The sequence below is a fragment of the Carlito syrichta genome, unplaced genomic scaffold, assembly GCF_000164805.1.
Source record: "Carlito syrichta isolate Samal-C Ts95f unplaced genomic scaffold, Tarsius_syrichta-2.0.1 Scaffold305795, whole genome shotgun sequence".
Taxonomy (NCBI): Eukaryota; Metazoa; Chordata; class Mammalia; order Primates; family Tarsiidae; genus Carlito; species Carlito syrichta.
The window spans coordinates 137,169-155,193 of NW_007249891.1; the positions used below are offsets into that span (position 1 = coordinate 137,169).

The 18,025-nt window shown below is 38.7% G+C and overlaps 1 protein-coding gene across 1 annotated transcript in view; it reads left to right on the forward strand.

Moving 5' to 3' along the window:
- STMN2 (stathmin 2) overlaps positions 1-9,264 on the forward strand; it is a 68,302-nt gene extending 59,038 nt beyond the window's left edge. The window contains exon 5 of the mRNA XM_008062690.1: positions 7,927-9,264. Coding sequence (XP_008060881.1) covers positions 7,927-7,986 — 60 coding nt within the window. The 3' untranslated portion in view covers positions 7,987-9,264. The remainder of the gene's footprint in view (positions 1-7,926) is intronic.
- The last annotated feature ends 8,761 nt before the right edge of the window (positions 9,265-18,025 follow it).

An 18,025-nucleotide genomic window follows, 5' to 3' on the forward strand; every position in this document is an offset into this window, starting at 1 on the left:
AAAAAATTAGCCGGGCGTGGTAGCGCGCGCCTATAGTTCCCGCTACTCCGAAGGCTGAGGCGGAAGGATCGCGGAGCCCAGCAAGTCGAGGTTGTGGTGGCCGGAAGCGGCCACTGCACTCCAGTCTGGGCGACCGAGTGAGACTCCAACTCAAAAAAAAAAAGAAAAGCTCTCCATAGAATTCCAGTATGCAGCCACGTTTGAGAACTACTGGTTTACAGCCTGTTTTGATTTAAAATCCCAGTTGGCAGTATTTTATCCCATGTCAAATGATGCAGCCAGATAATTTTTAGGGCCACATTTTTCACTTTGCAAGTCTACTAGGATCTTTGTCCAATGTCACTCAAGAAAGATATTCTATCTCCCCAATAAAGTGGAGATATCAAATTTACTTTCAGTTCATGCATTTTAGATGAGATTGGGTGAGTTCAAAGTGCTATGGCCATAGACACATTTAATGTATTTTAAATAGGCTTGTTTAGTACAAAATTTGTTGTTTATTGTGCATATGTTTGTATATACTAAAATTAATTTGCTTTTTCCTAAAATAGGACAAAGTAAGTTTTATATCATGATCAATATTTAGCCTTTTGTTTGAATGTAATTATTCTTATGAAATTAGAAATTTTTAAGAGGACCAATGATAATACTAATGCTGAAATGCATGAAACTACCAAAAAAAACCATAGACTGATCTGAAATCTGCTGTATCAAAAGATGATTACTACTGAAATGACATCTATTAATGAGTTAATCTTTCAGTGAGTATTGAGTCCCCACTATATGCTTAGACACCCAGAAAGGGATGTAAAAGGTACTAACCAACCATCTCTTTCCCATTGCAGACCATATAAAACCCAGCAATAAGTAACAGCAAAAAAATTAGAGAATAAGACAACATGTAGTATGGTCTAATATAAACAGAAAATACAAAGACACTGAAGTATATAAGTAAAAATCCATATCAAGGTTACCATACCTACCATTTTGACAGCCCTCACTGGCCCTAGGCAAGACATGGAACACAATATCATGTGAACTTTTGCAGCAATCCGCCTACCAGTCCTCAGTCCCTCTTCTCAATTAAGAGAACTGACCATTCAAGCTTACTTTTACCAGGAATACCCATGAAGGTATCTTCCATGTCTTTGAATGATAAATTCCCGGAAACCCCTGGAGCTGCAGCTATGTTTGCTCAAGGCCTTTAGCTAAAACTGAAAACCTAACACAAAAGAAACTCTGGCTGTACTTTAGAATTTGCAGGAGAGCTCTTTAAGAGATTCTGATGTAATTATCTGGAGCGGGGCCCATATCATTTTTAAAGCTCACCAATAGGCTCTAATATTTAGCCATAGTTGAGAACCATTGAGCAGAAGCCTTCTTAAATATGCTTTGTTATGTCATCATAAATTATATTTTAGTATTTTTTATCTCTGTTCCATAAATGTTCTTTCTTCCTCCAAAGAAGAATTTTACACTCATTTTTTATTTCAATATCCTCTTTCCATGGCACCTCATCTCAGCATTCCAGCCTATTATATAGAAAATAATCAAATGTAAAAAAGGAATGCCTATGCCATAAAGACCTGCATTACACTGATCTATTTATGTCACTCAGTTTGAGTGATATAACGAGTCATACCCAGGACTCAAAAGTGTAGTCTATGATTATGACTGACACACTGGTGAAGTTAAAAATGTTCTTATTCTTGGATTGATATAAGATGTAGAGAGAGAGAAACAGAAAGAGAAGGAGAGGAGAAGGGAGGAATGAGGGAGGGGAGGAGACAGGAAAGAGCACTTGTTCTTGCCATAAAGTAATGATTACAGAGACAATTTCTTACCCCCTCTGTTCTTTTCTCTCCTAATGCACTCCACAGAATCCCACAGAAAATTCACCACCTTAAACTTTTAGGAATTCTAAGTAGGAGCTCTCTTATCAGACCCGATCAGGAACTGCAGTGAGATAGGTAATTTTGAAGAACCAGTTCGAGCAGGTATAATCTTTTTAACAATAATACATCCATTCATTAAACATATAATCTTAATGTCAAATATTTAAATGTACATTTACTGACTAGTCTTTTGATATAGGCCGAGACCTTTTTGAAAAATGGATCAGTTAACTGGGGTCTGTTTTTTTTTTCTTGCATTATTCACACCTATATCACATTAACTATGGTTTACAGTTTCACTTTATTTAAAGTTGAAAGAGAACCAAAGACACCTGCAAAATAATATAAATATAGAACTTTTACAATTTTTCCCTAGCTTTTATAGTTGGTCCACCCAACAGCTGATAAATATTTCAGTCTCTCAAGTGTTTTCAAAGCTTTCTCTCAACCTTCACAACTTCTCATTAATGTAGTATTTAATTAAATTACATAGTTAAATTTTCAAATACAAATAGCTAAGCAGGTATGGAAATACCATTGATAGCAATCAAGCATACAGCTTAGCCCATGAGAGGAAAAGTATGTGGAGGCATACTGAGAAGAGCCAGCTAACCTCAAGCAACTCAACATTTTGGAGCTGACAGTAGGATGTCTGCAGGGACTAGACAGTGTTAACCTGGCAGGTCACTGGACAGGACTTCCGTTGAACCTTGTTGAATTCTCCACTTAATCCAGATTGTATCACATCTTCTTCCTTTTGTAATTCTACTGCATCATCCACTCGTCAATACCAAGACTGTCCAGCTCATAATACTGGAACAAATACCAAAGGAGTTTTCGGTGGTGTTCAGGAGGGAGAGATGCGAGTAACCCAGATGACCTAGAGCACTAGTTTACCCTGTCCAACCACAAAGCACAGTACTTAGGAAATAAGAGGAATTATTTCCCTTAATTTTTATCACTTCACTTCTAATAATCTAGAAAATGTCAAGTGAAAATCACATAGCCATTATTTTAGTGGCAATAGCATCACATCATAGGTAGCTTAAAGTTATAAAAATAGTTTTTCTTAAGGGAACAAGATTTTGTAATTATTTTCTTAGGGGTGATTTTGATAATATATAACTCTTTAGGTTTAGATTTCAACCATTATCAGTTTACATCTATCTTTCATCTGATTTTTATTTGTTTTCTTATTATTCTGATTCACAAATGCCATTTGTGTTATCATTTACTATTGAGCATGTCTGGTAAATGACTAATGAAATGGGAAGGGGACTAAACTAGCGCTTGTTGATTGTTCACTATAAGCCAGGCATTTTTTCAAGTATTATCAGATTTAATTCAAATGACAACCCTAAAAAGAAATACTGTTATTTCACATCTGAGGAACCTGGTTCTTAGAAAGTTAAGCCATTTGGCAAAGATTGCAAAGCTAAGTAGACTGCAGAGTCCAGATGTGAATGCAAATCTCTTTGATTCCAAACTTTTATACTAAGCTAACGCTGCTACTGTTTGTTTGTCAGTCGTCAAACACTGCACAGTAAGCAGGTTTGGCAGCAGCTTTAGAAGTTTACACTCCATAACTGCCCATGACCCCGTGATCACCATTATCTTGATGTGCCAACATGTGTTTTTTTGGCTGTCACTGCTCATTCCTGACCCCTCTTTGTGAGATTGTCAGTGAAAAGTGAAAGTAAAAAAAATCCTGATGATATTCCCTTTTTTTTTTTTTTTTTTGGAGTCGAGTTCTCACTGTGTCACTCAGGCTTGAGTGCTATAGCATAATCACAACTCATGGCAGTCTCAACCTGCCAGGTTCACACAGTTCTTCTACCTCAACCTCCTGAGTTAGCTGGGGCTACAAGTACATGCCACCACACCCAGCTAATTTTTTGATTTATTGGAGAGATGAGGTCTGGCCATGTTGCCTAGAATGGTCTCGAAGTCCTGGGCTCAGAAAATCCTTTTGCCTCAATCTCCCAAAGTGCTGGGATTATAGGCATGAGCCACCATGCCCAGCTGAGGTTGGCCTTATTTTTCATCTAAATAGACTCATGTAACAGAACTTTATAGTTGAAATTTGTACTCTAGGTCATCCAGCCCATTGTTTCTATTTGATACTAGTAAGATTAAAGGAACATAAGGTCAAGGAAAAAAAGAAAAAACTTCATATTTCCTACCTTTCAGTAGAGAAATCTTGCTACACTTTCCTAGAGGACCAGAATTTTTCCAAAAACCACCTTGCATATATGAAAGGCATAGTTGCATACAATACTAAAACACTAATAATTACCTTTCCCTTACATTGATGGGAGAAAGAAGTAAATAGTAGAGAACATTGTGAATTGAGATATGCTTAGGCCTCTGACAGTGCCTGGTAAGAATTATAATGGAGCTCAGTAATGGAATAAATATTACCAAAGAATAGTCTTCTTGATGAGCTTTCTCTGAGTGTCACAATTGTCTTAGGAACCTCTAGACTCAAGGTCTTCTGATAATTACAAGCATTTGATGATAAGAAAACCAGACTGTGTTGAAAATGACATGCTTCCTGCATGGCTGCCTGTGGTTTGCCCGTCCTTTGATATAAAATTACACTATCATGAGTAGATATTTGATCATCTGAATGTAAAATGTTCCAATAGCAGATTGACTAAAATGCCTGAAAATAAACCATTTTATTTAGAAACTCAGAAAAAAAGTTTAACTTTTTTTCATGTTGTCCCAAGTTCACAAATTATATTTGTTCTTTCCCATGGCAAAATTTATTTTTTTGCAACTAATTTTGAGTTTAATAAGAAGTGTTCTCTGAAGTGACCTAGTAATACTAAGTACAATGCTTCCTGGTATGTTCTAAATTTGAATGCTATGAATCTTTAGACTTGAGACTTTGTTTTTTTCTAGCACAGTGATGGTTTGGGCTTTTTCTCAACTTTCACCAGAGCTCAGCTCTCACTAATTAGTTTCTTTCTGCATGAGAAAAAGATGTGCTTCATCTTTTTCCTCATAATAACAGAACAAAAAGGAGAGTCAGCTGCATCCGTGCTAATTTCCCCTGTGACATTTCAAACAGGACTTGATTTCTTCGTACATACTTTTTTCTTTTCTTCATGGTTTTTTGAATATGTACAAAAGCTCATTTCAACCAATTAAATAAAATTGTTTTTAATCTCTTTCTCTAGAGTTAATTTCCTGCTTACTCCAATTCTGTATCTTTGAAGGAAGTATAGGATGGTCTATGTTTTTTTTTCCCTCCTGTACTTGAAAAGACATGTTTTTCTAAACAACTATAAGATATTCTCATACTAACACTGAAATTATATAGCAATAATCAAGAGCCGGTTTTAAACTGGGTTTAAAATCCCAGTTTATCACTTGTTAGTTATGTGAACTTAGGCAAGCAACTTAGGCTTTCTGTGTCTCAGTTTCCTCATCTGTAAAAGGGAGACAATAATAGAGCCTCCATCGTAAGATTGTTGTGACGATTGAGGCAATTGCTACAGGTAAAATCTGTATTGATACAGGTCTAGTACATATTAAGTGCCTAATCAATGGTATTAGTATTAGCATTAAAGTATAAAATAATAAGATTATAATAAATAATATTAGTATCAGTATTATAAAGAACCCTGTTCTCTGAGATCTGCTCTTACTGAAGTGGATCAACGATGAAAATAGCCAAATCTGAGCATCAGAAGACTTTCCAGTCTACCTGATGCATGACCTCCACAGTTCTGAGAAGCAAAACTATAAAACAATAAGGACATATGTCTGGAGTTATGTGTGTGTGTGTGTGTTTATAATGTAGATAGGATAATTTAGGACTTGCTAACAAATGAATGATACTGTGTGTGTGTGTGTGTGTGTGTGTGTGTATTTGCATATGTATGTGTATGTGTATGTGTATGTATGTGTATGTGTATGTATGTGTATGAAAGACTAATTCTAGCAATGATGAAAAGTTTTACTACTGACCTTTTTGTAACTATGAACTTTTCTACACTTGGCCTGAACTCAGAATTTAAAAAAAAAAAGAAACCTATAAGCATAGGCTTCTTGAGATGAATAGTGTTTAATGCTAAGATTTACTTTATAGCTGATCAGGATTATTGTCTGTGAACTAAACAAATCTATAGAACCTCAAGAAATTTCTGGACCTTGGGAAGAGAGGCAGTATAAGCAATATTCTAAATAGAAAAATGAATAGTACTAGTAATAATTAGCACCTTAAGATTTCAATGTAGCACTTATTTAACATCTATGATCTATGCCATATGATTATAGCCATCTGAAATAGAACCATGTATTTAAAAATACCAGATCCAGCCAGGCATGGTGGCTCAAGTCTGTAATCCCAGCGCTTTGGGGGCCCAAGTGAGAGGATTGCCTGAGCCCAAGGGTTTGAGACCAGCCCAGGCAACTTGACGAGACCTCATCTCTACAATAAATCAAAAAATCAGCTGGGTGTGGTTGCACATGCCTGTGGTTCCAGCTACTTGGAAGGCTGAGGCAGACGAATTGTCTGAGCCTAGCATGTTGAGATTGCGGTGGCTGTGAGCATGCCATTGCACTCCAGCCTGGGCAACAACAGCGTGAGACGCCAACTCAAAAAAAAAAAAGTCTTCCTCCACATTGAAACCAAATATACATCATCCATACAGCCTTCCTTCTCCAAACTCCTAGCATTTTCTGATAGCTCTCTGTCTTCAGTGATCTGTGACCGCTTTATTGACTCTCTTTAGTCAATAAAAATACTCTAATCTCTTGTTGAAATAAATAAAAGCCGGGCTCGGTGGCTCATGCCTGTAATCCCAGGGAGGCTTTGGGAGGCAGAAGCAAGAGGATTGCCTGAGTCCAGGGGTTCGAGACCAGTCTGGGCAACTTGGTGAGACCTTGTCTCTACAATAAATCAAAAAATTAGCCAGGTGTGGTGGCACACGCCTATAGTTCCAGCTACTTGGAAGGCTGAGGCAGAAGGATCATCTGAACCCAGCAAGTCGAGGCTGCGGTGGCTGTGAGCGTGCCACTGCACTCCAGCCTGAGCGACAGAGTGAGACACCCACACACATATACAGAGAGATCCTCAGGGAGTTCAAGTCCCAACTCAAGGTTAGTGGCTTGGTTCCTTGTGTAAATAAACATCCACCAATCACACGCTGTTTTTTGCAAGTGGAACAAAAAATGAGAAAACACAATCGGCCCTAGGTGAGCTCATAGTCAAACATGGCAGATGAGACAAGAATAGAAATGCTCATAATCCATGTTGGAGTAAAATGACTGCCACATTAAAAAAAAACTGTTCAAATGGAAAGTAAGATTATGTTAGTTTGCAGTCTCTTAAAAATCTTTGTGGAGAAAGGGACAATGACCACAGGGTTTCAAGAGTAAGTTTATAGTCCTGACCAGTGAAGATGAAAGACTAGGGGAATCTCAAGCATTGAAAACTGCATGAAAAAGCCGTTCCATGAAATTGAAACATCAAGTATGTATGAAAGACGAGTGGTAGCTAAGACTGGAGAAGTCATTTGTCCTCAAGTTATGAAGGGTCTTGGCAAATGGGTCAAGAATTTAGAAAGTACTACGAAATGCCTTCTTTCTGGATCTAGCCCTCCTAACATGTCCATCAGCAATTATAAAGGCTTTAAAATATTAGGGAAAGACACCATTAAAAATGATACAGAAACCAACAATGTGACGTTTCATTGCCATTTTCTGGAGTCACACAGCATCTCTAATATTCAAAATTTTCTTAATCAAATGATCTTTTGGACATGGTTTTCAAGAAAAACAGTGTTATATATATTTTTAAAGACACTATAAATTTTGTAAGATCTTCTCTAATATGACATTTCTTGGGGCCCATGTTTTCCTCTTTTGTGAAATGAGAACAATTCCTACAAGCAGACACCAAATGGGGTTTCCTTTAATCAAGCGTCTGGTATGCAAAGCATCAGACAGGCCATCTTAGTTCTCTGTGAACCAGACAACAGGGCTCTATCACATGTCTTCTCCCTCTTGTGTTTTTTAGGAGAGGCATGCCGCGGAGGTGCGCAGGAACAAGGAACTCCAGGTTGAACTGTCTGGCTGAAGCAATGGAGGGTTTGGCACGCCCCACCAATAGTAAATCCCCCTGCCTATATTATAATGGATCATGCGATATCTGGATGGGGAATGTATGACATGGTTTAAAAAGAACTCATTATTAAAAAAAAAAAACAGAATCAAAAATTTTAAAAAATCAATGCGGTCTCTTTGCAGAATGTTTTGCTTGATGTTTAAAAATACCTTGGATCTTATTTTGTAAATACTTACATTTTTGTTAAAAAATACAAGTATTGCATTATGCAAGTTATTTCATAATCTTACATGTCCTGTAACAGGCTTTTGATGTTGTGTCTTTCCACTCAAATGAATTTGCTAGGTTTGTTCTTTTTGAAGCTCCCCATGTCTAACTCCATTCCAACAGAAAAGTGAGGTCAGTAGACAGTCTATGGTGCTAGAAACCCACCATTGCCTAATGACCTAGAAGGCTTTGTAATCTCTGAGCTTGACTAAGACCATACCTAGATCACAGGTATTATGCCTCCACATGGCCCTCCACATTTGTTCGCTCATAATCTACTTACTGCCTAGAAACTACAAAACCAAGCTAAGAAATACCACCAGTCATAGCATTTACTTCTGCTTCTACTGGATTATGTGCTACAAATGTGCTTTGGCTTTAGAAAGGGATGGATGAGAAGACAGATCTGAGATCAATCTGGGTAGAAGCAAAAAGGTGAACCTTTTAAAATGCTGAACACGAATCTGAATTCAAATGGCTCAAGCAGCCATGAAATCACTCTTCATAAAGTGGGCTTAATTCTCTAGTTTAAGTTCTTTTGATGGAATGAATTAATTAATGTGTCAGGTGGCTTATTTGTGGATGCCATGATTGATGATGTTCATTTTAAGCTCTTACCTATAGTACAAGTACATGATGCTACTGAATATTTTTCCACTTGGAAACTGTGAACTGGTTGTTGCATTAAAACACAAAAACAAAATCAAAAACACTGCGGACTTTCACTCAAGCTGGTCTTTCTTCCCCAGTGTGAGGCAATCCTGCCTATTAACAAAAATAAAAAATAAAAATGACTCCATCTGTGAAGCTGACGCAGTTAAGGGGGCTAGGCAGGGTATTTGTGCCAACTAAGAATCACCAGATACCCACCATAAGTACCTATCGCAGTTTTGAAGTTGTTTCTCCCCAACTCCCAACTCCTGAAGGTTGCTGCCTGCATATTTACTCTTCATTAGTGCTATTTTCCTGTATGTCATTGTGAGCAAGCTGTGATTAATAAAGAATTGGAGTTCTGTGAACTAATCAAGGTTTGGTCTATTCTCTGCCCATTTATGTGTCTGACCCTGGAGTTCAGATTTTAAAAGGGCGGCCATTGAATTAAGGCCATCTCACAAGCAAAGAGATAATAATAATTAGAGTTTGAAGGAAACCAAAGCCCTGCTGAGTCACTTCCCCTCTGGAATAGCAGGCTGCCTCTCTTTTCTCTTGCCCTCTGATGGGCCAACACAGTGGGAGAAGTCTTCAATCTGTTTCCCTTAAAAAATATGCAGGAGTGAAGGAGATGCCCAAGGTTCAGGCTGACAATTCTGAGGAAGAGAGCTGGCACCATCTCAAGTTCTCCCATGTGGCCCACAGGACGCCTCCCCCAGCGTAGGCCGTCTGTTAAGATGTAATTCCCTGCCGTCTGCCGAATTTTGTACTGCCAATAAACACACTGCACACATGGACCCAGCAGGGTCCTGTCAATGACCCAGATGGATCTCATAGGACCAAAGCAACCACATCCAGTTTTAGCAGAAAGTCATAAATAATTGAAATCACACAGATTTATGAATAAGTAAATTGGGCTATAGTCCATAAGAGCACTAACGAGCCAAGTTTAATGTTAAGGCCGACTGGTCTCTATCCTGAACATCCTTTAATATTTGTGGGAACCTAACATTGCAACAAAACATGCCCATGCTTAATGTGATACTCATGAGCTTCTGATTAGCATGAAATATGTTGTGTCTGCACACTGGTTTATATAGCTTAGTTCAGAAAACACAACCTGAATGACATTCATTGGGCCAGACCATGTGACAAGCCCTGAAAACATGAACATGAATGACCACAAGAAGCACACAGTACAGTAGCTTATCTGGGGCCAAAAACAGCAAACAGGAAATGTTGGTCAGGCCAGGCAGCATATTGAAGGAAAAGAGCTCACTTCTATAAAGAGTTCTGAAATACTAGAAATAGTTGACAGGCATTTCCTAATGGGTTCCTAAACTGAAACTGCTGGTGAGTCCAACTGCCTGATCTCAAAGATGAAGAAACCGAGGTACAGAGAGGTCAATCACTGGCTCCATGCCACAATGCCTAATTTCTCATGATTTCTCCTAGTTAAGCTCATCGGTAGGCCATCTCCAAATCTCACCATGCTGATGAGGATGGATTATATCTATGAAGCATCCCTAAAACGGTAGCCCTTAAATTTTAGTGTGTTCCCAAGGTGTCTGGACTAGCCTGTTAAAACAGATTGCTGAGTCCCACCTCCAGAGTTTCTGATTCCTGAGGTCAGTGTGGAAGCCTGGAAGTGTGTATTTCTAACACATTCCCAGGTGATGCTAAAACTGCTGGTCTGCAGCCCTCCCTGGAGAAACCCCATCATGAATGATGAAACCGTTCCAGATGTGTGGGTTCTCGGTGGCAGCTACACTGAGGATATCTGTTTCAGCCATGGCATGTTCCATTGGGGGCAGAGCATAAAAAGAAATTCACTCTTATTTTTAAAAGTAGGGATAGGATGCAAAGAAATCCAAGAAGAAACAAATGAACAGCTATACCTTGCTGGACAATGAAACAATGGAAGGAATAATATACCTGGGGGCTGGGGTAGGCTGAGAAATACAAGAGGTCAGGGAAGCAGTGATTTGGCATCTCTCATACAAAGTATTATTTCAATAAGGTCTAGAACATCTGAAGATGCTTCTGACCCTTTAAAAGATGAACTAAGAGCTCTTTGCAGAGTTTGCCATTTTGTGAATTATCCAGTTTGGTAGCCCGATTCCACTTATAGATTTTTTTTTAACAGAATCTTGGTTTTCTCAGTACTGTGTTTAAATTGTGTGAATGTCTTTGAAATGTTCTGTGAAAATTCACAGAATCCCATTGGTTTAATGATTCACCCTCTTCTCCTATCTTTTCTATACCCCAAAATGCACGGAACAATGTTGACAAAGGCCTTTCTTTTCTCTGATGAGAGCCTTGCTCTTGAGTCCTTCATCAGTCTTCACAAGACTTGAGAGGCGAAAACAAAGGCAAAAATGTACTAACAGCCATATTCTACCCCTTTACCCTTCTCCTACTGGGGGAGAAGATAAGAAGGGGGACACATGACACCTGTGGTTTTAGCAACCACCATAATCAACCACTTCTGTGTTCCCAGCCCTGGACAAGACAATTATCCTTGACTTCTAACCAGGCTATTTGCTGAAACTGCTAAGGCAAGCACAGAGCTCAAAGCAAAGCTAAGGTCCCCAAGCTCCCACAAATTACCTCAGTCATTTTGGAATCTTCACTGTCCCCCACTACCTGTCTCCAACTGGTCATCGAGTACCATCAATTTGACCTCCACATTGTCCCTCAGTTCTTGCCTCTTTTCTACTTCAGAACCACTGCCCAGTTTGGGTCCTTAGACACTCACAACGGCCTCCTAACAAGTCTCCCTTTGCTCCAATCTGCAGTCCCTTCTACACACTGATCAAGTCTCTCCAGGACTCTACCATGTCCTTCCCCTTATCTGCAGAATGAAATCTCCACTCCTCTATATGACATTAAGGTGCCCCACCATCTCTCCCCTTCCTCAAGAACACTACTCTCCTTGCACACCAAACTATTCACTCTGATGTGCCAGTGGCATGCATGAGGTTTCGGGCCTCCGTGCACATGCTGTGCTCTCTATATGGAATTGTCTTCACTATTATATAAGTCTGGAGAGGCTAGATCAGGCTGTGATTTTTTTTTTTAATCTTGGTAGATTAAAACCACAAAGGATTATTTCCTACTTCTGCTACATATCTAACGTGGATCACTATGGACTCTTCTCTGTGTCACACCCAGCTCAGGGTCCAAAGGCAATGGAGCTACCTCCATCTGGAACATTGCTGTTCACCGTGGAAGAGGGAATGTGCACACGTGGCGAATCACGCACTGGCTTTCTTACCGCTTCCGCCCAGAAGTAGCACACACCACATATCATTGGCCTAAACAAGTGACATGATTCCATTTATCTCTAAATGGACAGAAAAGTGCAGTCTCATCATAAGCTCAGTAGGAAAGCCAGAAATATTTTGTGAGCCATGTGAATGACTACCACCCTGCTGGTTGCCAGATATTCAGCTCAATCGCCTTCCTTCATGTAAAGTATACTTACACTGTCCCCTTTGAGACTCATTTGGTCATGACGCCAAGCTCAATATCTAGGAACTCTGGATGAACTCTCTCTCTCTCTCTCTCTCTCTCTCTCTCTCTCTTTCTCTTCCTTCTCCACTCCTCCTCCTCTTCCTCCAGTTTAGACATGGCTCCTCTTAACCAGAGACAAATACACAAATGTATTAAAAAGACAAGTCCTCATCCCCCACATCTTCAATATATAATGGTGAAAAGGTATAGGATAATCACAAAAAACATGTTCATTTTAAAGAAGAATGAGCAAAGCTGCAGAGAAAAGAGAACACTCATACACTGTTGGTGGCAATGTAAGTTAGTTCAACCCCCATGGAAAGCAGTTTGGAGATTTCTCAAGGAACTACACATAAATTTATCATCAACCCAGCAATCTCACAGCTGGGTATATACCCAAAGGAGTATAAATCTTTCTACCAAAACAACACCTGCACTCGTATGTTTACCACAGCATTACTCACAATAGAAAAAACATGGAACCAACCAAGTGCTTATCAATGGTGTATTGGATAAAGCAGATGTGGTACATATACATCATGAACTACTCTTCAGCCACAAAAAAGAACAAAATAATGTCCTTTGCAGGAACATGAATGCAGCTGGAGGTCATCATTCTAAGTGAATTACTACAGAAACAGAAAACTGAATACCACATGTTCTCACTTTTAGGAACTAAACACTGGGCACACATGGGCACAAGGATGGGAATAACAGACACTGGGGACTACTGAAAGGAAGAAGGAGAGAGGGGAAATAAAGGTTGAAAAATCACCCCTTGGGTACCATGATTACCACCTAGGGGCCAGGTTTATTAGAAGCCCAAACCTCACCATAACACAATATACCTATGTAATAAATCATCACATATACCCCTTGAATGTAAATTAAATAATAAGGGAGAAGATTGAGAGATGCACAGCATTCACCAATGATAGAAATTCTGGAGTCCCACTAACCAGACCTTGTGAGGCCCCTCTACCCTTGGGAGGTGGCACATTCTTGGGTCTGTCTTTGTTATGCTCTCAGAGAGGAGTTTTTCAGTCCAGTGCTCTCCATGACTCTTGGCTTGCCCTCTAAGCAAATCTTCCTGCTCTTTTATTCTCCTTGGCCACCACAACAGGAACATTGGGGATATGCCTTGTTGGCATCTGCATCTTCTTGGAAGCAGCTTTCTCAGTCTGTCTGCTGCCCACCAAGCTTGAGGACCCAAGGGTCATTATGGTTTTACTGATCACCATAGTGGTTCAGATCCTGGCAGGAAACAGATGGCACACTACAAAGGAATAGTGAGGAGAATTTAATGACAACTCCATTCAAAGAGTGTGAGCAAATTAAGAGAAACCAACAGAGGATGATGAAGTACCTAGGAAAGACAAAGAGAGAGAGACCAATTCCACTCTTGGCCTGAAGACCCAGGAGAGAGCAGTACGTGTAGAAGACTGCCTGACCAGGAATAGGAGGGGAATTCAGCCTCTAACAAATGCAACCTGAAAAGGAGGCATCTGAGGAATAAATATCTACGTATCTTTCTTCCGTCACTCTTCAGTCTCTAGCCAAGGCCGCACATTGGTCAAATTCAATCAAAAATCAGAGGGCAAGAGAGCTCAGTTATCCCACATATGGAACTCGGTCTCTGAGGCTGAGCAAAATGGAGAAAAGAAGAGAGAGAATCTGGAAGGGCAAACAGAGAATATGTTTCCTTCTTCTTTTCTCAGGACACTGCTTCTTCTGCAGACTTCTCAAGGAAATATGCTCAGTAATTTCCTTGCTCTTATATGTCATCTCTAGATCATTCTATGCCCTTTCTAAAACTCCCATACTTGAAGCTCATGTCTCTCAACTATTCAACCATTTCTCTTCCTTGTTGGTGTCCATTATGTCCCCCTCAGTTCTCTGATTTTTGGTTCATGGATCACTGTGACTCATTTCAAGTCTATTTCTGCCCCATTGACTGGCCATTATAAGACCCTCAGAGGAAGTTTCACATTCTGCTTTGAGTTCCTTGACCTGCCCTCTTCTAATGACCTTGCTCCTCCTCTTTTCCTCAGCCACTCAGTCCCTCAGTCACTCCCCAGACCTCATTGTTATCAATGATCACAATCCCTCTAGCACTGCTCCATGCATCCCACTCTCTGACCACCATCTTCTGTCATTCCAGCCAAATCCCTTTAGTGCCTCGACTCCTGTTTTACAACCGCACTGGGCTTCCCATCCATCGATAGGACTTTTTCATTTTTCTTACCCTTCGTGATCCTCACTCCCCTCCTTACTCAACTTAACTTCCAATCATTTAATCTTTGTAACCTCTCTCATATATCCCTACAACTCCCTCTCTTAAAGTGCTGTTCTCAGTAGGCCAAACCTATAATACTAGCCAAATTAACTCTCTATCTAATCCATGCCTGTACCTATGCAGATGAACACAGTTATAGAAATCACACAGCTATGCTGACTAGCCTCCTTTAAATTCATGAACATAAACTGCAAGTAAACCCTAAACTTCTTCTAGCATTCACACTATATTTCTCTAGTCTTATTCTTACACTCTCTTAAACCTCCTCAGATTTCCAACACCTCCTCTCCTATCCTTAACTAATGACTCTTCTTCCTACTTCACTGAGAAAATGAAGCAATTAGAAGATAATTTTCATAGACTCCCTCCAACACATCTACCCACCTACCAAACTTATGCTCTGCCTTCCAGCTACTACTACAGACAAGCTATCTAAGGCTAGTTCTTCCTCTCACCATCTCAGATGCATTGCTCCAGAAATTCTCTTCTGTCCCTCTTATTTCATCATTTTTTTCTTTACAAGTTCAACGTTACACTGTTATTTCTTCAATCTAAAAAAAAGTTTTTTGGATTTAATTTTTCTCACCAGCTGTTGACATACTTCTGTGTTCCACTTTGAAGCAAAACTCCAAAAACATTGTCTCCACTTACTGTCTTTCATTACCCTCCTCTTTTTCTCTCATGACTTCTCTCCAGTAAGGCATTTACCCCATTCTGCTGCACCTACACTCTTCTAGTCAGATTTACAGTGCTCTCTGTGGAGCTAGAGTCAAAAGTAAGCTCTCAGCCCTCATCTTGCTCAACCTATAACTTGACATTCTGATGACTCTCTCCTCTTTGATGTCTTTCTTCACTTGGTTTTTCCTACCCCACACTTTCCTAGCTTTCTTCTCATCTCATGCTGTGTCTTTGTCTCCTTTGGTGCCTTTTCTTCTATTCAAACTCTAAATGTTGAAGTGCCCTAGGGATCAGTCATTGGAGTTCGTTTATCCATCCATGTTTACGCTTATTCCCATGGTGATCTATACCCATTTTATAGTTCAGATATCATCTATGTGCTGGCAGTTCCCAAATTTGTCTCTCTAAATTTGTCAGCTGAACTCTCCATTCTCATGTGGCCAGCTGACTATGCAACATCTTCATTTGTATAAGTAATAGGCATCTCAATGTAACACAGCCAAAACAAAACTCAAAACTCCCAATGTTCTCTCCCAACCCATTCTCTTGCATGTTCGTCTTTTATTGCTCAGCTAAAATCCTTGTAGTATCTTTGGTTTCCCTCTTTCTCTCATGTCTATGTAGATATAGACCCTATCACCTTTGTCTTATCTACCATCATTTCTTGTTTGAACTATTGAGATAACTTGGTGTGCTAGACAATAATACAGACTTTTGAACCAAAATGCTGGATTCAAATTTCACCTCTGGCACTTAGCAGTCATGTAACAATTTTTTAAAATAGCTTAACTCCTTTTTCCTCTGTTTCCTCAGCTATAAATTGGACGATAATAATAGTACCAACCTTATAAAGTTTAGGAAAATTAAATGAATTCACAACTTTAAAGCACAAAAAACAATGTCTGACTCCTAATAAGTCATACATATTATTTATAATGTATTAGTGGAGTTTTTTGTTACTTTTATCTAGAAGAAGCTGAGATGCAAGACTTTCTCTTTCATTAAACTCATCTCAAACAACTATTTGAAATATTTTTTTTAATAGTTATACCCGGACAACTTAGATTCTTTTAGAAGTTTTATGATAGATTTAATTTTCAAACACTTCTTTGTCTGCAATCAGAGCCTATATTTATATGCACATATCTAGGATCACTTTTGAAACAGAAGAGAGTATAAATAAATATGTTTCTACTCAAAGTTTTTGTAGGCACAATGCTCAAACATATTAGTCACATACATTTACTCTGATAAGGAAATACATCACAGAACACAACAGTAAAATCAGTTATGAATTCCAGCTGTTGTCAGCAACTTTCTATATGTAATTCATTTGTTTACTTATTAACAAGCATTCAGAAGCAATGTTTTGCTTATATACCTTTTTCATTATCTACTGGGAGATAGGTAATTAATGAGAAAATTATACACTGTAGACAAATAATGAGGAGTAACAGACTCAAGGACTCCCCTAGAGTTTAACACACTGAGTAATATCTATCTTGAAAACTACTGATGTTCACACAATCAATATGAAATTGATGGTTACAGAAGAAAAAAGCATCATTTCTAGTACACAACCATACACCAAGCATAGTTATATATTACCACAGAGGCTGTGGGGAAATTTTCTGAAACATGAGCAATGTCTACTGCTACGGAATGTCTATTACAGAATCAAATACCACCTTCTTAATTAAGCTAGTTTACATTTTGTTTGCTAGATTTTCAGTTTTGTAAAATGAAGTTAACACTAAATGCAGGAGAAGATCAAGAAGAAAGTGCTAGAAACAAAGCAGTCTTTTGCAAAAATTTTTAAAAATTTACCTATCTGTTTCTCCAGTTTCTCCAATCTGTTCTATACACTCCAGCCAAGGAATGCAGAGAGAGTCTAACATAGAAATCTGATTGTGTCACTTCTCCACTTAACATATTTTAGGAGCTTCTCATTGCCCTTAAGATAATCTAAATTCCCTAGCATAATTTACAAACTTGTGATCACACTACTTTCATCTCTTACCATTTAGAGTCTCATAAACTATGCAAGCCTCACTTCCTTCCATTTCTGGAAAATACTGTGATTTGCTATTCCTGACTTTTAACAGAGTGCCTGCTTGATATCAGAAACCTAAGAGATATTTGTGGAGTGAATGACTGGATGAAACGAATGAATAAAACAAAAGAAACATATGGCTTTTGTTCATGATTTGATTCATTTCCTTCTTTCATGGTGATAGCCCATAAACATAGCCAAGGACAACTTTTTAAACACCTGGGTAGGAAAAAACAGATTTAAAAGTAATCTCGAAGGATTAACAAATGTATTTTTCAGTCACTGGGCAGGTCTACATGTTGTAATTTTTGTGCTATAAACCAAGAATAATAATTTTCAATACACACGTCTTAAAAATCAATATTTTAATTGAAATTCTAAAAGTAAATGGTGATTTCAGTAACACCATAAATGGTTTAATAGACACATTTTTTATTCATTTATTTACTTTGTTGTTTTGTGTTTTTTATTAAACATATTTTTTATTATAAAATTGTGGGGTACAGTTAAGGGTTAGGTATACAAATGTACATCGTTCAGGCACCCTTGTTAATAAGGGGTGTCTCCCCATCCCCAGACAGATATTGACT